Source organism: Schizosaccharomyces octosporus (genome assembly GCF_000150505.1).
Source record: "Schizosaccharomyces octosporus yFS286 unplaced genomic scaffold supercont6.2, whole genome shotgun sequence".
NCBI lineage: Eukaryota > Fungi > Ascomycota > Schizosaccharomycetes > Schizosaccharomycetales > Schizosaccharomycetaceae > Schizosaccharomyces > Schizosaccharomyces octosporus.
The window spans coordinates 33,208-57,883 of NW_013185620.1; the positions used below are offsets into that span (position 1 = coordinate 33,208).

The window sequence follows — 24,676 nt, forward strand, 5'->3', positions numbered from 1 at the left end:
AGAAATTTTTGCGCTAACAATTTTATAAGGTAAATATAAGCTAATTTAGAAGTCGATTAATATTTTAACAACGAATGAATGCATTTCTCCGCTCATACTTGGATAAGGCCCGAGCCTCTAGAAACCACCTAAAACGTGCTATCTAACTAGCTAGCTAGCTAGCTAGGGAACCAAAGTATTGAGTTAAACTGTGCTTGAACTGTATTCTACTGACAAGCCAAAAAAGCTTTTTGAAAAGTTTGAATTAAAATGCTGGGAACAGTAACTTTACAAATGAGTGAGCATGACCTTGCCGCTTATATCCTTAACAACGACAAAATACGGTCCAATAGATTAAAGATATAGATATGACTGCTAGTTTGGGTGAAAAAAACACAATCTCGTGGCGGTCAGTAAGCTTATACCGATCTCATCCCCCGAGAATGAATGAATTTGAGAGTTGAATGGACTGAGCGAAATTCGTAGCATATTTTGGCTAAAGGTATCAAGACCGATATGGATACTCTGAAAGATTTCATGAAAAACTCGAATCGAATTGACCAAGCATCTTTAGCTAATTCAGTTGAAACTTCGTATAATCTAAAGAATTGAAATTAATACGTACTTTTAATCTAGTTTATAAACAGAATTATTATGAATTTCCTTATTATGTCCTGGTTAGAATTTGTCCTATACTGGTAAAATTACTTCTCATCTATGATGTAGTGAAACAAGCTTCTGAATACAGTTCATTGCCTTTGACTTGTTTAGTACATTAATGCCCAAAAAGATTACGACAGCTATCAAAGTAACGTTAACTAAAGAAGCTTGAGTAAGAGATAGACACTTAAGAGAAATTCAAAGACCGAACAATTACTACTAATATTATGCTTCTTCCTATTGAATATTTGCCTGCATTTCCATGACTCACAGAGCTATAAATATGATATAATGAATGTATTACAGCTAAACAGAATGATCTCATAAGCAACTTATTATATATCTGGCAATCCCTGGTAAAGAACCTTCAAATTAGTTAATAATAAAATGCCAAACAAAAGTTTTCCTCTTGAAAACAAAGTCGCCATCGTCACAGGAGGTTCCAGAGGTATCGGAGCAGCAATTGCTGAAACATTGGCGTCCTGTGGTGCCAAAGTTGCAATTACATATACCTCTGATAGTAGCAAGGAAGTGACAGAGAAATTAGTGAAGAAAATTAAAGGTTTCAATGCTCCAGCAGATGCAATCGAAATTCAGGCTGACTTACGTGATACAAAAAGCGCCAAACATATAGTTAACGTTACACGTATAGCCTTTGGTCGTACCATTCATATTCTTGTTAATAATGCTGGAGTCAGCTATCAAGGAAGTTCTATAGGAAGTACATCTATAGATGACTATAATAGTATCTTTGACGTAAATGTTCGAGCAGCTTTTCTAATGGGAGAAGCCGTGGCACCCCTTCTCCCTAGTGAAGGCGGTAGGATTATTAATATTGGAAGTATCGCAGGAAAAATACCAATAAGCCATTTGCCCTTATTTTGTGCAAGTAAGGCTGCCCTTGAAGGTTTCACAAGATGCTGGGCCGCTGAATTAGGACCTAAAGGTCATACCGTCAATCAAGTCAATCCAGGAGCAGTGGACACTGACATGATAGCAAAGTCTGGTCTAGAAGAATCTGCTAAACTCCCTTTAAAAACCGACTTGGTCATCCAGAAGATATAGCATATATTGTTGGTTTCCTTCTCGATGAAAACAGTCGATGGTTAACCGGACAAGTAATAAGTGCTTCCGGTGGACTACTTATGGCTTGATTCCCTAATGATCATCATTCTGCTGAAGATATTTAAAGAATAACTTATTGAATATATTGTTTTATTAAAGCAGGAACTCGCATCTCCTCTTTCTTCTAAATGTTTTTTGGTGGTTTAAGTTAGCAAAGATCACTTCTTAACAAAATTTTGATCGATTCTTTAATCGTGCCTTTTTTTAACTTACATGTAAATGACGTGACTCCTTAATTTCTTAAATAGCGTCTCAGATCACAACAAGTAGATGAGAGGTTTCATTTGTAGAACTCTACGCTAAAGGAAGTCACCTCGCAACTCTTAGGCTTATCTTAGTTTAGTATTTGTTTATTAGATACAGGACCATCCCATGATCTTCCATCTCACATTCCTACAATTGTATTCCCATCGGTAAGATTGTCAGCCTAGTCATTTCATTTCGGCTTAGCTAGTCGGTAGACCAAACAACGAAGCCTACCAAACATACGTAACGTTCTCAATTTTCTGAGACCTATTGATGTCTAGTACTCAGTACCTATCCTCGTTACTCATTACTTCGGAGGTTACAAAGGCCAGTTTTTAAACGATTTATCTGATCATTTCAAGGCTTGCGAATTTACCAAATAACGTTGTATTTTTCTTCCTTTTTCTTCAAATTTAAATTTAATTTAACAAAATACTTACTATGTAAAGGGATAACCGGCGATCGTTACTCTGAGCAGCCTAGCGAGCTAGGAAACTTAAAGCTTACTCGGACTTTCTGTCTTCTAAATATTTTAATGAAGCAGTCACTAATCGACCGATTTTAAGAGTATAAGTGCTGATGAATCTTGTGAAATTTTCTTTGTAAAATCTGATCATAAACTGCTTTCGCACGATAATTGCCACTTTTCTTAAAAATTTTTTGTGGATATATATGTACATATATATCTCCCTGAATAGTGCAAAAACCTCAGCAAATAGAGCAAAATGACAGCCGTTCAGAATTCCAATGGCAATCTTCCAGATAATAAAGACTTAACCACTCAATATCAGTTGAAAGTACTGAATGATTCACAAAAGCAATACATACGTTCTTCCATCCCTATTTTGGAATCAAATGGTGTTGATTTAACGAAGAACTTTTATAAAAAAATGCTAGAGAACTACCCTGAAGTGCGTCCATACTTTAATAAAGCGCATCAGACATCTTTATCTCAACCACGGATTCTAGCATTTGCGTTACTAAATTATGCTAAAAATATTGATGATCTTGCTCCGCTATCGGGATTTATTGATCAAATCGTAATGAAGCATGTCGGTTTACAAATTAAAGCAGAACATTATCCTATAGTTGGAAATTGTTTGCTAGCTACAATGCAGGAAATGCTTGGCAAAGACATTGCTACTCCTGGTTTTTTAGAAGCTTGGGCTATAGCTTATGGTAACTTGGCGAAGATTCTAATTGACTACGAAAGGAGTGTGTATGAAAACCAACCATGGAACGGCTTTGCTGAATTTGAGGTGGTAAAACTTACTGACGAGTCTTTGGATGTAAAGTCTGTTTATTTGGCCCCAAGGAACAAAGAGTTCAAAATTGCTTCGGCTTATCCAGGTCAATATATAACTGTTGCTTGGAAGATACCGGAGTTACCTCATGAAACTCTCAGAGAGTATTCTCTATCCAAACATCCGGACACTCAACATAATATGTACCGCATATCTGTACGCCGCATCAAAGATGGTGTTGTTTCTAATTATGTCCACGGCAAATTGAAAAAAGGCGATTTAGTTGGGGTTAGTCCACCAGTCGGTAACTTTAAATACAGAAAGGTAGAAGGAAACCAAAATATCCCGATTCTATGTTTCGCCGGCGGAATAGGTATAACTCCGATCATATCTATCATTGAAACCGCTTTACTAGACGGGAGGATGGTTGTTTTTTGTTTTTCTAATAGAACATACACATCTCGGCCTTTTAAGGATTGGCTTTTACAAATTAAGGAGGAGTATAAAGATCAAATCAAACTTAAAGAGTTCTTTTCACAAGAAACTCATGTTCGCAAAGAGGAAGTTATTGACGAGTTAATGACGCGTGTTTTGAATCGAACAGATATTGAGAAGCTCATTTCTGCCGATTGCGACATATACATGCTTGGACCCAATAGCTACATGCGGTTCATTAAAGAAGAACTTCTGCAACTCGGGGTGAAGTCGAACAAAATAGCAACAGAATTTTTTGGCCCATATTCTCCTTAATTGTGTTGTGAATACCATATACCTGATTATTTTATGGGATTCCATATCGGAAGGAATGAAAAAAAGTTTCATAATCTGACAAGCTGTTGTTGAACATAATATATATAGTACTATAGGGCAGATGCCATTAGGGAATGTTATAATTGCTGGACAATGGGTATGCTTCGAATTCGTGAAGAATGAATTGAAGCATAGTAACATTTGGCAATAGATAAATACCTCCTTTTGTGCATCGATTGTATTTGGATACTTTCGTTTAATGTCTATCCATTCCATTAATAATACTATACATCAAAAATAGAATAGAATAAATGTTGGATTCGAAGGTACTCGAAGTCCATATTTTCTTGACCTTGCTCTTCGATATGTTTCAATGATACACTGACCTTAAGAAGACGTAAGTTTTGACGCCTTTGAAGAACATAAGATCTCTGGTCTTGAGGCGGTCTTGATTGAAGTATTTAATACAGTCATACATTAAGCAATATAGAAAGAGAACATTTGAAAATTTAGCGTGTTTCCTTTCCACAATAAAAACTGGGAATATAGAAATAGAGATAACGTTCATATACATTGGATAATGATTTAATTGAATTTTGATTTCGAAAAACGTATGAAGTTGATTAGTTTTAATTCTTCAGTGTTCCGATGAGAAGTTTCCAACACTGAAGCGAATACGATTGAACAACATGTCATGAACCTATGTTGTACAAATAATATAGACCGAAAATAATAAAATTATGTCTTTCGTACTCACAATTTATGAAAGTTTACACGAGGAAGGCTATTTTCTTTATATACCTAACATTAATTCTAGCACCATCATTAACCACGATCCCATTGCTTAAAGTATAAAAGGGAGAGCCTTCGTTTTATATGATGTGTTTATTAGAAAAACAACTTGAGGCTTGGATTACAGAATGAAATAAGCTATCAGTCCCCCCCCCCCCCTTTTCAAAAAAAAGCAAACATGTTTCTCTTTGGTTAAAAGAAAATTACGCTGCTTTATAATTAATGTGCTGTTGTTGAAAGAATAATGGGTAATTTAATTGAAAGTATAATACCTTTCATACTCGTTTTACGTTCGAAAACAGACGAATTGATTACATACATATTCCTATATTGATGATAGACTAAATCTATCACATGTCTTGATACGAATTATTTACCATAGCTTACGATTGGCACGCTCAAATACATTTCTGTCACATTGTTTACGATTTCGTATCTTAAGTTCATGTTGGCTTTTCTCTTCATGATGGAAACTTCTCTCATTCGTACCGGTGTCATTGTTAGTATCGCTAGTAATCGATTCTGTTACAGAAGCATTTTAGTGAAAAAAAAAGTAAACAATAATTATAAGAATCTGCAATTGTATCATAGTAATCACAGTATTAAAATATGGGAATACTTGTATAAGGTATAAAGAAATTCTCGCTAATTCGGTTAACAAGGTACACCGTAATTACGGAACACACCTGAAACCCTATGCATGCAACAAAACTATCAAAAGCAAATAGTCTTTCGTCTTCAATTTTAACGAGTTTAGTTGCTAAGTATTCCATTTCGTACGTGCTACTTGATTAACGTTTCAAAAATTGAAAAGGAAGTGCATTGTGCGAGTGTTAAATTGGAAAACAAGGTTGGGCGTTTATAATATCAATTTTGGGAATTGATAAAAGGATTTGGAAACTCAACGTTGCGGTATTTTGATTTCTTTTAGCTAATTTTGTACTTTTTGCTTGGTTTCAATGAATATCCAAGTTTAAAGTTTGTCTACGTCTTTTCATACAAATATTCGGCAGAAATTTGGAAATCACCAACAATTCTCGTCATAAGGAACTTTTTGGTTCGTGGATTTTTCAAATTCAAAGAAGAGAGCTCGTTGCTTTCAAGGTTTGGCTTTTGTATCCGTCGGTTTCTTGTAAATTTTGCTTAGGTGTTTTGAAATTCGTATCTTCGAAACTGTGGTGCTTGGCTTTGGACTACGTTAGGATTTACCCAAATCTAAGGGTTTTAATAGTTACTTCTTTAAATAATGACAGAGTATATGGATATGGAGTCTTCGTCGACTTCTAACTCGAAACCTCAAAATTTTGCAAAGACAGCTGCAGATTCACTTCATCCTAAAGAGAGTTTAGATTATTATATATACGATTACTTTGTAAAGCACAGGTTTCAAGAAACTGCTAAAGCTTTTTATAAGGAATCCAAGGTACAGGTTCGATCAAATGATGAACAAAATACAAATGAAGTTTCTACCGGGAATAATGAGGATAACAATCCACAGAAGGATGCTTCCCAATATGATCAAACTCTGTTTGATACAACGAATGGCAAATCTGAGCATTTGGATTCATTTGATATGAATATACAGTCTAAACCGAATCCAGCACTTGAATCTCAAAAAGATGTTTCTTCTGAGAATAAAAATTCTTCCGTATCTTTGCCTACACCTTCTGTTGCTATTGATATTCCTGAAGGTTTTCTCGTTGAGTGGTTTAATATTTTTTGGGACGTTTTCAGTGCCCGTGTTAGTCGGGTTAATAGCTCTGCTCATTTGTACGATTCTCAATTCAACAGATCAGTATATAGAGGTCAAGGTTATTCTACTTCTGCATCTGTGCCTCCGAACGGACCACATATGCACTCATCTGTTGCCAACCCATTGAACTACACTTCTGCAGAATCAAAAAGCTCTGAAAATAAACCGCAGCTACCTTTTGGTTCAGCGGTACCGAAGTCTGATCCAATAACGGGAGGAAACAACAAACCGTATGTTTTACCCTCACGAGCTGTTCCTCTTTCTGGTCCTTCTAATATGAGCCACCCTGATAAATCACAAAAGTACGGATCCTTGCTTCCAGCTGGTACTGTACCTAATCCTGCCGTCCCTTATTCGCTAGGTACACCTTCTTCCTCAATTCCTCCTGGTTATCCGAATCCCTCTGTACTAGCAAGTAGTCCACCTGGGTCCTATGATTCCAACAGTCATGTTTATTCTGTAGGTCCGGGCATGAACGCAAACTCGTCTAGGAATGCATTTTATCCTCCTACACCAGCTCAAATTCATCAGCTAAAGTCTCGACAAGAATTTCTTCAACGGCAAAGCAAACAAATGTCTGAACCCGCCGTTAATTTAAATCAGGCTGCTTTCAAAGATCCTCCTCAGATGCAATCTAGTGAGCAATCGGCCATGAATTCTGCATCTGGTATGGGTAAAAAGAGGATCTCTGATCCTAAGGCTTTGTACAATGCTAACATAGCAGTGAATCCTACTGCAAGAAATTCGGCCTCTCCTATAATTACTCAAGCATCTTCTGGTATGGGTGGCGGTTCTTCACCTTTTTACCCATATCAAAATAGTACGAGAGAGACAGCTTCTGTGCCAGCCATAAAGCCGTCCCCTAATATTATGATACAGCCTCGTTATCCTACAAACTCTGAAGCTTTGGTCAATGATATGCAAAAATATCGTGCTCAGAATAACGCCGACGGTATACCTCCTCATATGCCGCAAAATGCAATTGATTTAAATAGCAAATATGGAACCAATCCAATTGTGGGTAATCGACCCCCTTCACAACATCCTTATTTGCCCAGTTATTATAGGGGACAACCCTCAATGTCTAGTCCCCATCCCCAAATGTATGAAGCAAACGCCGCCAGTCAAGGTTCAATGGAATATGCAAAAGCAAGGGAGCTCGCAATGAGAAGAGGGCAGACACCAAATATGTCCACTCTTCCAAAGGATTCAGTGTCTGGTGAAGCTAATAATGTTGATCTTGGAAATCCTTTGACAGATTATCATATGCAATTGATGATATTAGAAGAGCAAAACAAAAAGAGATTGCTGATGGCCCGCCAAGAAGGTGAAAGAGAGTTTCTTTCCCCACAAACACATGAACACTTTGATCATGAGATAAAAAATAGTCAACTTAAATTAGCAGCTGAAGGACCATCGCCTCTTCACTCTAAGCCTAGTGAAGGAATGACTACTCAAATTAAAGGATCGGATGTAAGTACAGCAGGACTTCTTCCGCCCCATCAAAAACAACCGAGCCTTCCGTCTCAACATCCATATATGAATGTTCCACCAAATGAGCAACGTAAGTATTAATTCTGATGTTTGAATTCTAACTTCTATCTAGCGAACATCATGATGTCTCAATTTCTGAACCGTACGAAACAGCCTGAAGCACCTTTAGATGCTCAAGATTTTAGAGATCCAAATATGACAAAGAAGTTCTCAACGAACACACCATTAATGACTGAACAGGATAAAATGTCTCTAGATAACGCTGAAAATTCAAATTCATGGCATGTGCAGAATAGTGATAACAACTTACTGGATGCGAAGGAAAAGTCGGATCACCAGCCACAATATCCTCACTCTTCCCAGCCGGAATTGCGTTCTAGTACTACAGCTTCAGGCAATCCAAACCCTGATTCACAAGCATATATGGAGACGGCTAGAGATAATCTTAATTTCCAAAAAGATCCAATGCGTGCCTCGGATACAACAGTATCAAATGGGTATCCTTCTATGAGTGATTCTGTTCAGCGGGCTTCGATGACTTCAGAAGGAACACAGCAAAATGGAGCAGCTTCTTCTGAAGCGGAAATGAATGCTCACAAAGAATTTCAGAACAGTGAGCGAAAAGAGGAAGATATGCCTGAGAAGGGCAATACAGGCGAAGATGACAAAAATGGGAATAAGGATGGGCTATTTAATGGATCTACGGATAATACGTTTAATTATGCATCAAAAAATGATTCTAATGCTGAGTTGTTGAACGACTTCGACTTTGAAAGTTTTTTGAATGATGCCGGTGATGACTCTACACAGGCTTTCTATTAAAATCCATATAGTGTTTCGTCCAAATCATGGAATGAATTTCAAATTCAAGGGCGACATCATTGCTTTCGTTTTAAATGATTATTGAAAATTTTAGAAATGTGTATAGTGTATATTATTTAATTTCATACGAATTCCTAAAAGAAAGTTATTCTAATTTTTCTTTACATATGATTGTTCTTGGAAGCGTACCATGAACTTATTTTGGTCTATTTTATGTTATTTCTAATCGTTTTAAGCAATGACGAGTTTTATCATTTTCAGCACACTTCAAAAAGCATGTATAATTGGAAATTTCTAAGGCATAAGGAATAAGATTAACATTTATCTGAAAGCTAGATAAGCAAATTTAGTATGAAATGATTCTTGCTTACGAAAGAGGAGATGATTATAAGTTATCCTTGTTCATTTAGCCAAACCTTATGATAACTTTTTCGTATACAATGGCTAAAACGCTGCATTCAAGAGAAGGGATTGAATCGGTAGTAAAAACACAGCAAGTAAGGACATCAAAAGCTTTACCATGATTCTCTAATTATCCTGTTTGGGTAACTTGGAATCAATTTCTGTCTCTAACTTATCAAGGTTCTCGCGATGGGATTTTAACTGCTCTTTTAACTTTTTGAGCTGGTCAAGTTCGAGATCATGAATAAATTGATTCTCTTTGGCCTTTCCACGCTTGGAGAAAGGACCTTCTCTAGAAGAGGTTGCGTTGCTCAAAGTAGGATCCGTGGAATCTCCGTCACTGTTATTGCTGGCCATAGTTCTAACCCCTAACATTCTCCCTTGAGACAGTTGAGGAATAAATGAACGGCGAAGAGTAAGTCTGTACATATTGCAAATTGAACTTGTTGGCTATATGAAGTAAATGAGATGGGGGAAAGTTAAGTTGCTTTAGGAGCGGATGATAATGTGAAAACATATACGTAAGTGATGTAGCATTACTATGATATTTCCCTTTAGTATCATAATCTTGTTTATGAAGACGAAAACAATTCGAAAAAGCCGTAAATAATGGAATTATTTCGTTTTTAATTTCATGACTACACAATTGAAAGAAGCATAATTTTTTGACACTTTATAAGTTAATTTTATTTTGATTGAAACACGTATTTTGATCCTGGTGAAGTTGAACATCAGTAAGTTGGCATTCAATAAACTTTTTGCTTTTTTTCCAGTTCCAAAAGACCAAATAAGAAAGATTGAGTTGTCATGCTTGTAGAAAATGTTGTTTATTTTATTAATTAGAAATACAAATGTTTAATCATGATTAGAATAGATGAATAGTTAGTTTTGATCGTTTCCTATTTCAGTTCGGTATATTTTCTCTTAACAATCTCTTAAAATCAAAAACTTTTACTGAAAAAATATTATTTAATATTATAAAAGAAAAATTCAAATATATATGAAATCAGACTTGGTTTGAATAAAAGTAGAATATCCTTTAGTGTTTGAAAGAATTTTATTCCATATGTACCCCATAACGTACCGATCGAGCTTTACGATCATCATCTATGTGATAGTTTCTATCTAATGAAAGACAATAATGTTTTCATAAAGACACTTGGCATTTAATATAGGCAGGTTTCTTTATGACCTTCAAAAGAAAGGCGGTCGAAATATGTCAAATGATGTAATGCAAAATAATTGTTCGGAATTTTGTCTATGAGTAGCAAAATTCAGAGAGATACTGAATTCATCAAAATACATCGTGTTGAAAAAGTGTCGTTGAAAGCATAATTAGTGCTAAAAACATCGAGAATTTAAGCTCACATCAATAAAGTAGTAAGCTACATCCTTGACAATTTTTTCCGTATTCATACGTTATTTGTCTGCAAGAAGAAAAGAGAAAAAAATCTTTTAATAGGTTATAGCAACATCCTTAAAGAAAAGTTTTCTTCTGTTGAACACGTATATACAATGTCTGTTGAGAAGGTAGAACTAAAAGACTATAAAAGGGTAGCTACTGTTTTGGCAGCAGCATTCTATCACGACCCAGTACACCTCTACTTTGCTGGACCTGAAAATGGAGAGCAGTATGCAAGATTAATTCAAGATTGCTTTGAATATATTGCTTACGCAGTCTTGATGCGTGGCCATGTTTATCAAGTGGATGACTTTTCCGGCGTTTCTTTATGGGCTGGTCCAGGTCAAAGAATTGATGATTGGTATACTATTTTCAGAAGTGGTTTATGGAGATTAAGTTATAAGTTGGGTGCAGAAAATCGTCATCGTTTCTTCAAAGAGTTGATACCGTTACACAATAAAGTGATGCCAGAAGCTATGGCAGGTCGAACTCACAATTTTTGGTACCTAATGTTCGTCGGCGTAAAAGAAAATAAAAGAGGAAAGGGATACCTTCGAAGTCTCATTCAACCAATATTGAAGATTGCTGACCAAAATAATCTTCCCTGCTATCTCGAATCTACTCATCCCAATAATCGTCCAAGGTATGAGCATTTTGGCTTCAACGTTGTTCAGTCCGTCCATATAAAGGAGGGACTTGACAGCATCCCTATTGATGTTATGGTTCGAGAGCCAAATGCTTACCATAGGTCAGAATAGACGAGCGTAAGTTCAAAGTCTTGGCAAGCGGAACATGGGTTGTTTTGTCATCTCATCCAAATGCAACCACTTGCTTTATTAAGTATTGTGTTGGGTTAACATCTCTAGGTAGATTGGTTAGCATAAAGTTGAGTGAATCTAAAAGGATATCAGATGTCAGTTTCCATTTTTGAACTACAAAGAAAAGGAGGTTTTACTCTTTTCATTGTTTTGTAAATGATCTACTAAGCTTAGGTATAGGAATTATAATATCGTTACATTAGGATTGTTCATTAACAGCCAAACGAACCGCCAATTGAATGATTGAAGAATGCAAAAATGACATTTTTTAAGAAATATTTAAAGGCTAAAAGAAGAAGGGTATGTAGAATTTAACGTGTCTTTTTATTGTAAGAAGAGTTTTTGAACGGGTACCAATAGCGGTATTGGAGAACTTAGACAGGAAGAAGGAAGGGGGAGGGGTGGGATGTTACATGGGTATATTAAAACAAGAAGAGGAGGGATATTAACAGATAGGGTGGCTTGGTAAAAAGATTAAATATGTAAGCGTTTTCTCATTTCTTGACGGTAGTAAGTTCTTTCTTCTGTTGATCGCTCAAGAGCACCAATATTTTCACGAGCGCGTCGAACCAAATAAGGAAGTACTTGATAGATAGGTCCCCAAGAAACATATTTAGCAACGTGGAATTCAGGAATTTCACCTCTCGGGTAATCTGTAAGGGCGTAAGTAATATCATCTGACATTCCCAATAATTGAGCTATGTACAAGGAGGTCTTGCTTGTGTCAATCTTTTTCTTCTCCAAGAGATCCAAAACTTTGCAAACTGAGGATTTGTTGTGGGTAGCAATCATAATACCCCATTTACCTTGACGAGATTTCGAGGGAATTTGAGAAGCCCCTTTGTTTCCAGGAGCTGCTCTGGATGCGCCCAAAAACAAAGACTCCATAGCAGCATTATAGTCACGATCAGTGTCCTCTTTCCTATCGTGGATTAAATGACGAGGCTCTGAATTAATGTAGGCTCCTCGAACAATCTTAGCACCCATCAACCAATTTTCAAGAGCACTTTGTTTCATATGCTCATTCAAGATTCCCTTGGTCTTTTTCAAGTACAGCTGATAAGTGTTATGTACGATAGCTTCTTGTTGGTTGAATTTTTTCATCAAGTCCAAAGAAATGGAATGGATAGTGTCTTGGAAGTAAGTTTGTTCGGCATCAATGAATAAAAGAACACCTTTCTTCTGGGCATATTCACAAAGCTTCTCAGAAAACGACCAGAAGCGGCGAAGCTCATCCTGTTCGTAAGAAGAGAAAGAAGGGTTATCGTTGAGCATTTCAGTAAACTTAGCAGCGGGTTGGTTGGCAGAGTTATTCAATATAGCATTGAAGCGGAACAAGACCAAGGGGTTGATGAATGGGGTCAACTTGATAGCACAAGTAGAGTTTTCAACCTTGGAGGCCAAGTCAATACTGTAGAGGTAAGAGTCAAAGGCCTCTTGGGCAATATTTTGCATTTCTTGCTGGACTGGTGGAGCAGGAACCTTAATGTTGTCGGGGACTGTATTGGCAGTGGAAACAAATTGACGAGGATCAATGTCACTGGGGAGATCAATTTCACGAGAGGAGTTGAGGCAAGGAGCAATGCCAGAAGCTTGAAGTGATTGCATGTTTTGAATGAGTGCAGCGGGAGTTTCACCTCCGCAGAAATGGCGATAGAAAGTACGACGGCAGAATGGAGCATAGAGGAACGAAAGATGAAGGGTATCACATAAACTCATAGCGGAAATCGAGGTCTTTACCAACCAAGCTCGAGAGCAAATCTCATAGACAAAGAGGCCACGAGCGAGATCGCCAAAAGAACGATGACTCAATTCTTTAGAAAACCCTTTTTGGAAGAAGGAAGCCTCGGGCTCATTTGTCAAACCCATGCTATTCAAAGAGATGGCAGCACCTGCGCCAACACCCAAAAGGAGTTTACCATGGCGGAGCAATCCTGGTCGCAAACGAAAAAAATGCATTCTTTATTTTTTCAAACAAAAACAAAAAGAAAAAGTAAAGATGATAAATAAAAAGTCAAAAATGAAATGATAACAAGCAATCCCTTTAGCTTGAGTTTAACAACGCGTACAAGAAAAAGAAAAGTAAATGATCGTTTCGTCCAAAAGGTTTTTCTTTTTTTTTATTTTCCCTTGTTTTGTATTCTCAATTGTTTTTTTGTTTTGACAATACAGAAAAAGAGAATAACTATTACTAGATATTATTAAGTATTAATATTAAGGAGTATTGTTTTTAATACAATGGTCCCTGTTCCTTTTCAATCCCAATCCAACACTAGATGATAGAGTAGCTAACTGCTAGTTGTAAGTAGAAAGCAAGAAAGGAATCACTTGTATTCGAAGTATAGAAAAAGAACAAGTTCGTTTATAACTTTGTATTAACTTTAAGAACCTGTTTTTTTTTTTGTATCGCTTTTAGAATCTGTTTTTGTATGGCCGATATATAGGATCCAACAAGAACAACGATCAAGCGTATAGTAGAAGAGTAGGCAGTAGAATAAGAAGGAACTTGAAATGAAAGAAACAAAGAAAAAAAATGCACCAATAATAGCGTAAAGCGCAACCGACAACCTTTGCATATATACCTTTTCCTTTTTCATGTAAATACTGATGACCCGTTAGATTGATAAAAACTATCAGGAACCGGAACCATTATCAGCAAGTAATGTGTTGGATAATATATTGGATCCTCGTTATAGAGTATCGTAAGCAACGATACCAATCGATCAAATAGTACTTAGGAATAGACTACACATTTGTATCCGTATGTTTACGTGTAAGGAATGACAAGAAACCAAAAAATAAGCATGTTTTTCCTTTCTTTTCTTTTCTTTGCTATGTTTTTCTTTTTGTTACAGGAGGATAACGATGAAGGAACAAAAGAAAAATGCCTTGATTACTTCGGTTCCTCTTGTCTTTCTTTGTTGGTGTTTATCGTATTTGTTGATATCGCTTAGATTGCGATTAGCCGGGTGAATAGATAACCAAGTTGCTTGGTGAAGAAAGAGAACTAACTCCTTTCTTACTCTGACACAAGACGTAGATGTGTTGATGATAGCAAAAACGATGATGTTGAGCACAATTACAGAGAAACGTGAACAAACTTCCGCTTCAGAAGAAAAAAAAATGAAAAAAAAAAAGAATGAAAAAAGTAATTGGTTTTTGAGAGACGAACTGAACCATCATTTCTTTTATTTTATAGGTTTCTGTTTCACATTTAGACTGGTCCTAGGTTATAAAACTATAGATAGAGTATCTACCAACAATTGGAAGAGTGTCCGAGTGGTTATGGAGCTAGTTTAAGGCACTAGTGCGAAAGCTCGTGGGTTCGAGTCCCACCTCTTTCATTACATTTTTTTCGAAATCCTTTCAATTTGAGTCAATTCTAAATTTTGTTTTAAAATTGTTTTTATGATAGTTCCAGCTTCTTGAACAACTAGTGATAATCTAGGAGAAAGGTGGATGATTGAATCATCCTATGAGGATAATTGGATCCTCCGTAAGTAGATAGAGAGTAGAGACATAGGGGATCATCATTCCATAGAATCCTTGTTTTTTCTTTTTTTCTTTCATATGCACAACTGATCATCTCTATTATTGGAATTGGTTACTGTCTTGCATAAGGAAAAGCAATTCCAATCAGATCTTGAATCGCTTCTGGTCTCAATGGCATAGAGACAAGGACCCTCGAGAATCTCGCTTTATACAACCATTGTTGTCAAACATCATTTCACATCCTACGTATATCATATCAGCCTGGATATATTAATACGTGAGTTGTTCGACAAAAGCATTCAATGAAACCCAAAGGATCATTTAGCCGTTCATGCAAGGTCAACTTTAGAGCTCTCGAACATTCCCTCTGAAAACGAAAACTAAACCCTTTTTACCTCTTATTTACAATGTTTTTCTTGGTTTTTGGATTGGTGGAAACTTGCGAGTAACCCTTTGCTCAGTCATCACATACACCTTTGGGAGAATGGTGGGTATTACATACTACTTCACTTTCTTGAATCATGAAAGATTTGACGGAAAGTCAGCTAAATCACCTTCGCGATTATTTAGATGAACAATTATTAAATGTTTCTCAAAAATTCCAAAAAAAGTAAGATCATGTCATGCTCAAAAACCTCTTTTCAACAACCAATTCCGTCGAGCTCTAGCTAAATGAATATGTAGATTCCTTCCAGGTGGCTTTCAATCCCTAGAAAATTTAATCCACGATATCGAGCCATATTTTCAAGTACTCTCAGCCATGCCAATGCAAAGAGACTCTTTCTTGGCCATCAACGCTACTCTACGAGGATTGGATTTTTTTCTTGATGCAATTGTTGCTTTCCCTCCAGCACCTGCAGCCATGTTTCAAGCTTTTTCCCTTTTGGACAGCTTATGTCTCAAAATTGTTCAGAGTGGCAATCTTTCTACCACAGATGCGATCCGCCTAAAAAGTCTTATGGAGAATTCGCGTATGGTGGTCATTTCCAAACTCGCTGATATTCAAGGATACGAACTTGAATGCTCTTCAGTTTTTGAAAAAACACTCAACGATATTGACTTCTGAAGTTCCATATGCGACCTGCTACCATTTTTCTGAACTTGTCTACCAGCGAAGGGAAACAAACATAACTAAAACTATCATTTGTTTAATTATAACTCAGTTCTTTCATTTACTTACATATCGTTTTTCGATATTTTGTTGCTTGAGACACTGAGTATACCTAACGATAAAACAAACAGCTTTATCAAAATTCTTTCGTTCTTCAAAATGACCAGCTAAATAAAGGAACTACCTTTTCTCCATTTAGAACGTGCAAATCTATGCTGGACGTTTTTAGTATTACTCTTACCCTGACTCTTTTTTTCTTTTTTTATTTTTATTTTTATTTTTATTTTTCGCTTTGTTTACGTCTTTATGTTACCTACTTCCATTGTTACTTATGATGGAATTGCCCACCGTCATCTACCTTTTTATTTTCTGTTCCTCAAACAGACTGAAAACAACGAAATCAATTGCTAACTAATCCGGTTTTTATGTTTTCTTTGAAATTTCCCATATTTGAGGTTTTATTTTTTATACTATAAGCAAAAGAAAAGAAGCTTACTTGTTTGTTTACGTTAAAGGAGATACATATAACGAATTTGGTTGCTTCTATGTTCAAATCAGCAATCCGTACAAAACTCTATGAACATATTCATTCCGAAAACACGCCGGCCAACTTTTGAAGTCCATTTAAAAATCCAAGATCTGTCAAACATTCCTTTGGTCACTGGACTTGCCTTCATAAAATGGAACCTGGATGGCGTTCATACTCGGGAGAGTAGTGGACAAACAAAATGGGAGCCTGTTTTGGAGCACAAAGTAGTATGGGTTTACGACACAACAATAGCAGTTCGGTTTGTCATTGACCAGACCAATACCCTTCGTGAACGGTTCTTGAATTTTCAAATTTACAGTGATTCTCACAGCAGCTCTGGAATAGTAAGACTCGGAAGTTTAAAAATTAATTTAGCAGAATATGTAGGGGTTGGGATGGATTCTCGAAAATACCTACTCTCTGACAGTAAAATAAATGCTACTCTTCGTATCGGTATTGGATTAAAACAACTTTCAGGGGCCAACGATTTTCACGTTACAAAAAAGCTAGGAAAACCTCAGGTGTTTAGCGGTTTAACCGGTTTATTGACAGAGGGAAAAGAATTAAAGCGAAGGGATGATGAAGCAGCGATTGCTCCTGGTCTTGCCTCTAATTGGGCTGAAAAAATGTTAACTTCTATTAAAGACTTTAATCAAAAGGCTAGTACGTTTCATATGCATACAAAAAATAATAAATACGATACTAAACAAATCGTTGATGATATTTTTTTTGGTGGATCTGGTTGGGCCGAAAGGCCTGTACTATCGGATATCCCAGATGGTACAACCGATCCTAGATTGGTTGCTTTGGAAATCCGTCAGAGAAGTTGGATTCTTCCAAGTGAAAAAGAACAAGGTAAACCTTTCTTTTAGACTGTACTTTGAATTAGGTTTATCGCTTTCCTTATTATTTATTAGTTTACAAAAGACTATTCATTTTTTAATAAACCCGAAATCCTTTTTTTTTTGACTATAGACACAGCTATCTCAAGTTTAAATACTCTTAACTTTTTACCGAAAGTCACGAGATCCATTGTTAATTCAATAACAGAAATCTGGATGAGCCTCTATCATTCTCATCAATTTATGGACCTCGTCTAAAGAGACATTGACATGCTTCGCTACCTGAACGATTCTAAAAATGACATACCATACGTTAGGGTCTGAAGTACGTCCTAATGCACCATCAATCTGTACGTTAGTAAAGCATTGCTTGATCGATTCGATTCCGTCTTGAGCCCAGCTTCGTAGTTCTTCGCTAGATGGTGAAGCATAGTACAACAGATCCTGTAATTTTTGATAGTCTGAATAGTACAAATTCTGACGTTCTGTTTCAAACAGTGCAGAATCGCGTATTAATACACTTTTAAGTTGTTGGGAAGCCTTTGCTAATCCGTTGTGAACAATAATCCGTTTATTTACACAAGCTTGAAATTCAGATGAACTCCCGAATGCTTCTTTGGTTGCTTGTTTCCACAAACTCCATACTTCGTTGATACAAAGATCAGACACTTGAAGAACTTCACAAGCGTATGTTACAGCATCTTGTCGAAGTTCTTCGTCATCATCGTTCAAAACATCCCCATATATTAACGGTAGTATACAAAATCCAGTAAAGTTAATTGTATCTGAGTTCTTAGAAAAGCTGATTCCAAAATGAATTAGTGAGCTTAAAGCAGCCTTTCTCGAAGAGAACGCCATGTATTCATTTGTAAATTTGAGAAGAATATCAACCCAACAGTAGTAATAATTCGAAAATTCAGCGTTACCCTCCACGAACAGTTGTTTGAGGTATGAACCCAATAATATCAAGAGGCTCTCACGAACCGGTAAGCTTTCATTTGACTGTATAACCTCAATTATCTTGGCACAATCCAACATCATGGACTTGTAATTCTTCGCTTCAAGAAGATCTGAAAGCAAAGCAAGAGCAGGTGCACGGAGCTGACTCCACTGGTGTTCCAAGGATAGATCCACCAAAGCTTGCATTATTTCCGGATTATTTACTATAACCCTTTTTCTTGGATGATCCAATATGTGGTCTAGTGTTGCAATTTGAACTTCATAAAACTCGTATCTAAGTAACTTTGAAACCAGAAAGCCGACAGAATGTGTATCGCTATGTATAGAAAACTCCTTTAAGTTTTGTAGGAAGATTTCTGCGGCTGTTTGCAGATGAATAGGCAACCCAATGAAGCTCTGCCCATAGAGAGGCCATGACTTCTTTTCGAACAGGATACGCTTGCAATAATCCATAGTCATTCTTCTTAATTGTTGCAACCTTTTAGCATCCCTATCGGTATGTAGCATAAAGTAATTTTGAATAATTTCCAAAAACAACTTTTTGATATAAAAGCTTCGTTTGTTTGATGTAATTTCAGAGAAACAGCTCAGCAAAGTCAAAGAAACTTTGTCAAAGAATACATTTTTTGAATCTCCTGTTAAGTTTGATAGCAGTCCAGCCAGCATTGCTCGAACTGTCAACAAACGACCGTGCAGTTCGTTTTGCGTTAGAACTTCAACATTCTTTAATTGAGTAACGACGAACTCTCTCAAATGCGATCCATCAATTAAGCAAGTTAGTGATAACGCCGCAATCTCTCGGACCTTGCAAATTTTACTGGCTGTACATTGTAGTAGCAAAGGCTCAAACTCTTTTACACCTTCCCACTCTTCCTCATTTGGATAGGTATAAGCATATTGCAGACGAGAAAACAAATTTAGAATCGGATATAGACCTGTACTTGCCTGATTATTAGAGCGTAAAGTATCAACACTATTTTGTAGCTCCTTTAACAAATACGGCCTTAATGAAGGGAACTTACTAAAGAAAGTCTTCGTTGAAAGACCTTTAGTGTTTCCTAGGTTAACTACTCCCTTGGGCCGTTTATTACCAAACGACCTATTCATCAACGCCGTGAAAAGCATTACACTGCAATTCCGAATGGGCCACAGTTCATGGGAGAATCCTTCAATAGCTAACGCAATAGCTGGTTCCAAATATTCCAATGAAACAGATGAAAGTCGATGTTCTGTAAATATTGTTTTAAGACTATTCATAGCATGAACTTGTGGAAGTTCGACTTTTCCAGCATCTGAGTCAGCCACATTTATTTTCTCTTTAGCCAAATCAATTAGGGTCAAAATAGTTTTAGATAACAAAGCTTTGTTTTTTTCCTTGCCGGCCACCAGAATGCCGGTAATAGAAAAGGGTATACCGCCGCTTCTCCGAGTAATAAATGAAGACTTCTCTTGGATGACGTCTATGTTTTTTTGTAACCAAGGAATTGGCATTCGAGATAAAGTTTCATCTTTCATAGCAAACAAGAAAGAACAGTAGCTAACAAAGCAAGGATATACACTAGTGAAAGCTCCACGATGCCTAATTTCCCAAAGCCAACTCATCATCAAAAAACCGTAATGGTCCAAACTTGAATATTCAAATACATCCGGGTAGAAAGAGTTGCATTTAATAAGAATCATGGATAATAAGGATGATATTTCCTTAATACTTCTCCATGAATAACTTAGAATCAGCTGAGCAGGGGTATCTTCCAAATTTTCGGACACTCCACTATCTTCTTGGCCTTTGGGTAAATTTCCTTCAGGAGAATCATCACAAAGTATATCTTTAACAAGCAACCAGACAGACTCGGACAATTGCAAAATTTCGATAATTAAACTCTTCCATTCATTATCATTATTTTTCAAAAAAGAAAAGATCGACGAACCAGAAAACGTATAAGATAATTGGATCAAATATCCTTGGATTGGATAACTAACAGCAGCTTGAAGTAATGATTTTCTGGCGGCCTCAACATTTCCCTGCAAAAGATCTAAAATTGTCCTTATATTTTTATAAGTATTTCCTGGCTGTAATTTCTCCATAAAATGATTACAAAGGCATATCGTCTTAGCACCACCTTCACATTCATGGACCCTGACAGAGTTGAGCAATCGAAGACCGTGGTTGAATAAGAATCGCAAATCTTCAGAATTTGTATGACCAGGTAAATCTTTATAAGATAGCAAAATACTTAAACTAAGATCACGAATAGTATCATAAGGATCTATCAACCGATCAATTAGGATTCGAGTTAAATCCTTGTTTAAAATTTGGATTTGAAATGGAAAAGAATGTTGTCTTTCTTTCATCATTGATTCTTCTACCAATCCATCCAATCCTAAAGTCACCAAGGCTTTAAGAAAACCGAGTGAGGAAAGCACTTGTTGGTAGTTGCAAGTCGGGTGTAAGTATCCAATACATACAGAAATAAAATGCTCCAAAAACCTTTGGGATCTTTCGATAATTTTAGCATCCTCAGAAATGGAAGGACTGCGTTTGTATCTAATGTTTCTTTGAAGAGCATGACAAGAAGCCCGTATCCTAACAAAAAAGTCATGCATTGATTTTAAGAGGATTTGTCTGGTGTCGGAATCGGCTATTCCAAAAGCGAACTGAATTCTCGATTCAATGCAATCAAATTCCTCGACAGTCAAAGGAGTAGATATATTTGGACAAAGAGCAATTAGATTAAAACAGGCTAGTTGTATTTTTGCGTCTTTGTGTAATATAAGACTTCGAAGGAAAGAATGTTCATTGTTGAGATCAAGGTGCTGTATAAGCTTTCCATCTTTAGCAATCTTTAGTGCAAACAAACAAGCAGCATCCTTCGCATCCTTTGAAGCATCTGGATATCTTTGTAAAGCTGTCAGAAATTTTGGTGTGATATTAGGAGAGACACTAAGTAACGATGGAATTAAGAAGGAGGACATTCCACTTTGTGTTTGGCGATCGTCTCCATAAAATTCAGTAAGAATTTCAGGACACCACAAGTTCATCCACTCATCCTCGGCAACTTCTTTGTCATCGTATTTATCACACAATGTTTGGTAATACAAGCCTAAAACAGTTAACACCGTAGTTGATATAGCTTGTGCATAGCTATAATCCTTTAAGTATTTTATCGAGCGAGATATGAAATCAGGTTGAAACGAAAAAACAGATTCTGCTCCAGTGTACTTAACAAGGATTTGAATAGCGGTACACACAACCTTTGCGTGCCTATCCCAACACAAGGATTGTTGTAAAAGCTGCACTAATGTATTTTTCTTAATCTCTTCATCTGGACAAGTAAGCAAATAAACCTGTAATGTTTTAGTAAATAAGTCTTTCACCGCCAACTGAACTCCCGTGACACCGGGGATTGATGCCCTTGTTGATGGCAAGTTGAAAAGGATCGACCAAAACGGCCGTTCTACAGATTCCCAGACATTCTGCTTAAATCTCACATCTTGTTTACATGCGGTAAATACCCTCCGCAGCCAAACACTTATGGTGTCAAAACAAGCGAGTTGGGTAGGGCCATCGAGTGTAGGATGAACCAAAGAATACTCTAAGAATTTATAGGATTGAAGGAAAAGAGCGTTTTTTTCTGTCCAAGCGCTCGATTGAGTATGGATGAAAAACTCTCTGCACTCACAAAAAACTGAGGGATTAAGCTGCAGGTGCGAAAAGTCACCATCAAAATATGACAGAACACTTTTCTCTTCCATAGCTTTAGTCCTTGTCTATTAAAGTAGAAATGGAGCCTGATTTTAAGTGTACTTTAGGCCAAGTATTTTCCAAAATTTGTCGTTTATTCAAGAAACCAAAATGAGACTTATAACCGGCAACCCTCTTTTATTTTTCGTTCTTTTTAAACAATGATAAAATAAACCCAGAAACTTACTTTCTTCTGACCCAAAATCGAGCAATTGGATGACCCCAACAATGGTGGATACGGACTGAAGTAGAGAATGGCAGTCCACGAAGCGCGTGCCAAGAACCATCCCTAGCAAAGTCAAAAAAAAAACTTTCTGGCTGCCAATATTACATTAATTTTTATCTTCATAAAATCCTAAAAGGAATTGATGAAGTAAAAGTACCATAACTTTTAGTAAAACTAGTTTTTGGTAAAAAATCAAGGTTGCTATATTTTTCATTCGTTTCTCTCGAAGTCTTTAGCAAAGAGGATTTCTTGGATATAATACATATATATATATATAATTTTTTTTTATTTAGAAAGTTACAAAATTTCTACAAATGCCGCAAGATTTTTCCCAGTTCAATTTGGATCCCAGAATCCAGCGTGCCATTCAAAAATGTGGCTTCGCTGAGCCTACTCAAGTACAAAAAAAGGGAATTCCATTGGCTTTAGATGGAAAAGATTTACTTGTTCAAGCCAAAACGGGCTCTGGTAAGACTGCTGCGTATTTAATTCCTATATTAGAGCTTTTGTTGAAACAGAAGCAAATAAATGAAAAGAATCGTGGAATCTTCGGCCTGATTCTCGTTCCTACAAGAGAATTAGCTCAACAGGTTTTTAAGGTTTTGGAAAAGCTGACCCTTTATTGTGGTAAGCATATTAAATTTGTGAATATAGCTACAAATGCCGCAGATTCGGTGCAACGTCCTCTGCTTCTTGATTTCCCTGATATTGTGATATCAACTCCAAGCCGTTGTGTTGTTCATTTTTCCTCAGGAGCTCTTTCGCTTGAGAAGATCAAATTTCTTGTTATCGATGAGGCTGATTTGATTCTCTCTTTCGGATATCAAGACGACATGTCTAATCTAAGTAAAGCCCTTCCACGCGGTGTACAGACGCTTTTAATGTCTGCCACTCTTACTGAAAGTATCACTTCGTTACGACAATTGGTATGTCGTGATCCAGTTGTTTTACGTCTCGAAGATAAAGAAGCTGGAGGACAATTAACACAGTATGCTGTTAAAACCTCTGAGCAAGATAAATTTTTGCTCGCGTATATTTTACTGAAATTAAGGCTCATCAAAGGAAAAATATTGATTTTTGTAAACGAAATCAATCGTTGCTATCGCTTAAAGCTTTATCTCGAGCAATTCGGTATGAAAAGTTTGGTGTTAAACTCTGAATTACCCGTCAATTCTAGAATGAATATCGTTGATCAGTTTAATAAGGGTCTTTACCAAATTATAATTGCAACAGATGAAAGTGATAAAGTAACAGAATTGGATGAAGAAAACGAAGATCAGCAGGAAGCAACTAACGAAGCTAATGAGGAGGTAGACTCAAAAATGGAGGAGGATGTTAAGGATAACCAGGATTCTGGTGAAAATGGCAAAAAGGCAAAATCAAAGCAAAAGAAAGCTATAAAAAAGGATCGTGAGTATGGTGTAGTTCGGGGTTTGGATTTCGAAAATGTTGCTTGTGTTCTTAATTTCGACATGCCAACAACGACCAAAGCTTACATTCACCGTGTGGGAAGAACTGCAAGAGCTGGAAAACCCGGAACAGCCATGTCCTTTATTATTCCTAAATCGGAGGTTGGAAAACATAAGCCTACAACTTTGGCTACTTGCAAGAAAGATGAGTCCGTCTTAAGACGGTTAAATAAAAAGGGTATTGAACCTAAACCTTATGTTTTTGATAAAAAGCAAACTGATGCCTTCCGCTACCGTATGGAGGATGCCCTTCGGTCAGTAACTTCCGTTGCTGTTCAAACTGCCCGTGCTGCTGAGTTGCGCCAAGAAATGTTGGCTTCTGAAAAACTGAAGTCTTATTTTGCAGAGAATCCTGACGAATTGCTAACCTTGACGCATGATACCGCAGCTAGCGTTCGATTGGCCCGCACACAGAGACATTTGCGACATGTACCAGAATATCTTTTGCCAAAGGGACTTCAAGCTGTAAACAAAGACGTTGGATTCGTCCCATTCAAAAAACAAAACAACCGCCGAGCTGCCAAGAAAAAGAAAAATGCAAAGCATCGACATGATCCTTTGCGTTCAATGAGAAGGAGTAAATAGAGTAATTATGCAACAGGCAAAGATAATGTTTGCATATTGTATAGTTCCTTATAGACTATATGTCGGTCAATATAATGGGATCATATGGATATGGGTTTTAGGAATATATTTTTTAGGTTTGTTTAATATTAAAAATATTTGTAAGGACATTGAATTGCATAAAATACTATATAATCATTTTTAGCAGTGAAAACAGATCAACAAACCCGAAAATCAATATTAGGAACAAGTAC

The 24,676-nt window shown here is 36.7% G+C and overlaps 10 protein-coding genes and 1 non-coding gene across 11 annotated transcripts; 8 read left to right on the plus strand and 3 right to left on the minus strand.

Moving 5' to 3' along the window:
* Nucleotides 1-988: 988 nt before the first annotated feature.
* SOCG_03654 (versicolorin reductase) lies at nucleotides 989-1,874 on the plus strand. Its single transcript, XM_013163566.1, has one exon. It carries the CDS (start codon nucleotides 1,027-1,029, stop codon nucleotides 1,702-1,704), a length of 678 nt encoding a protein of 225 aa, XP_013019020.1. The 5' UTR covers nucleotides 989-1,026; the 3' UTR covers nucleotides 1,705-1,874.
* A 677-nt stretch (nucleotides 1,875-2,551) lies between these two features.
* SOCG_03655 (nitric oxide dioxygenase) lies at nucleotides 2,552-4,990 on the plus strand. The gene has a single exon (XM_013163567.1). It carries the CDS (start codon nucleotides 2,736-2,738, stop codon nucleotides 4,002-4,004), a length of 1,269 nt encoding a protein of 422 aa, XP_013019021.1. The 5' UTR covers nucleotides 2,552-2,735; the 3' UTR covers nucleotides 4,005-4,990.
* Nucleotides 4,991-5,471: 481 nt separating this feature from the next.
* Nucleotides 5,472-9,973, plus strand: SOCG_03656 (transcription factor). Its single transcript, XM_013163568.1, has 2 exons — nucleotides 5,472-8,113; nucleotides 8,156-9,973. The coding sequence occupies exons 1-2, from the start codon at nucleotides 6,043-6,045 to the stop codon at nucleotides 8,863-8,865; spliced, it is 2,781 nt and encodes a 926-aa protein (XP_013019022.1). The 5' UTR covers nucleotides 5,472-6,042; the 3' UTR covers nucleotides 8,866-9,973.
* Nucleotides 9,080-9,756, minus strand: SOCG_03657 (ATPase inhibitor). Its single transcript, XM_013163569.1, has one exon. It carries the CDS (start codon nucleotides 9,694-9,696, stop codon nucleotides 9,394-9,396), a length of 303 nt encoding a protein of 100 aa, XP_013019023.1. The 5' UTR covers nucleotides 9,697-9,756; the 3' UTR covers nucleotides 9,080-9,393.
* A 502-nt stretch (nucleotides 9,974-10,475) lies between the features above and the next one.
* SOCG_03658 (uncharacterized protein) lies at nucleotides 10,476-13,595 on the plus strand. Its single transcript, XM_013163570.1, has one exon. The coding sequence runs from the start codon at nucleotides 10,783-10,785 to the stop codon at nucleotides 11,425-11,427; it is 645 nt and encodes a 214-aa protein (XP_013019024.1). The 5' UTR covers nucleotides 10,476-10,782; the 3' UTR covers nucleotides 11,428-13,595.
* SOCG_03659 (proline dehydrogenase) lies at nucleotides 11,803-15,495 on the minus strand. Its single transcript, XM_013163571.1, has one exon. It carries the CDS (start codon nucleotides 13,444-13,446, stop codon nucleotides 11,962-11,964), a length of 1,485 nt encoding a protein of 494 aa, XP_013019025.1. The 5' UTR covers nucleotides 13,447-15,495; the 3' UTR covers nucleotides 11,803-11,961.
* On the plus strand, nucleotides 13,979-16,045 carry SOCG_03660 (uncharacterized protein; the record flags this gene model as incomplete). The annotated part of the gene is made up of 2 exons (XM_013163572.1): nucleotides 13,979-15,589; nucleotides 15,664-16,045. The coding sequence occupies exons 1-2, from the start codon at nucleotides 15,501-15,503 to the stop codon at nucleotides 16,043-16,045; spliced, it is 471 nt and encodes a 156-aa protein (XP_013019026.1). The 5' UTR covers nucleotides 13,979-15,500.
* SOCG_16237 lies at nucleotides 14,753-14,831 on the plus strand. Its single transcript has one exon. It is a non-coding gene; the product is annotated as a tRNA-Leu (tRNA).
* A 621-nt stretch (nucleotides 16,046-16,666) lies between the features above and the next one.
* SOCG_03661 (uncharacterized protein) lies at nucleotides 16,667-17,491 on the plus strand (the record flags this gene model as incomplete). The annotated part of the gene is made up of 1 exon (XM_013163573.1): nucleotides 16,667-17,491. The coding sequence occupies one exon, from the start codon at nucleotides 16,667-16,669 to the stop codon at nucleotides 17,489-17,491; it is 825 nt and encodes a 274-aa protein (XP_013019027.1).
* A 49-nt stretch (nucleotides 17,492-17,540) lies between these two features.
* On the minus strand, nucleotides 17,541-22,505 carry SOCG_03662 (THADA protein). The gene has a single exon (XM_013163574.1). The coding sequence runs from the start codon at nucleotides 22,172-22,174 to the stop codon at nucleotides 17,660-17,662; it is 4,515 nt and encodes a 1,504-aa protein (XP_013019028.1). The 5' UTR covers nucleotides 22,175-22,505; the 3' UTR covers nucleotides 17,541-17,659.
* SOCG_03663 (ATP-dependent RNA helicase Dbp9) lies at nucleotides 22,436-24,592 on the plus strand. Its single transcript, XM_013163575.1, has one exon. It carries the CDS (start codon nucleotides 22,704-22,706, stop codon nucleotides 24,441-24,443), a length of 1,740 nt encoding a protein of 579 aa, XP_013019029.1. The 5' UTR covers nucleotides 22,436-22,703; the 3' UTR covers nucleotides 24,444-24,592.
* The last annotated feature ends 84 nt before the right edge of the window (nucleotides 24,593-24,676 follow it).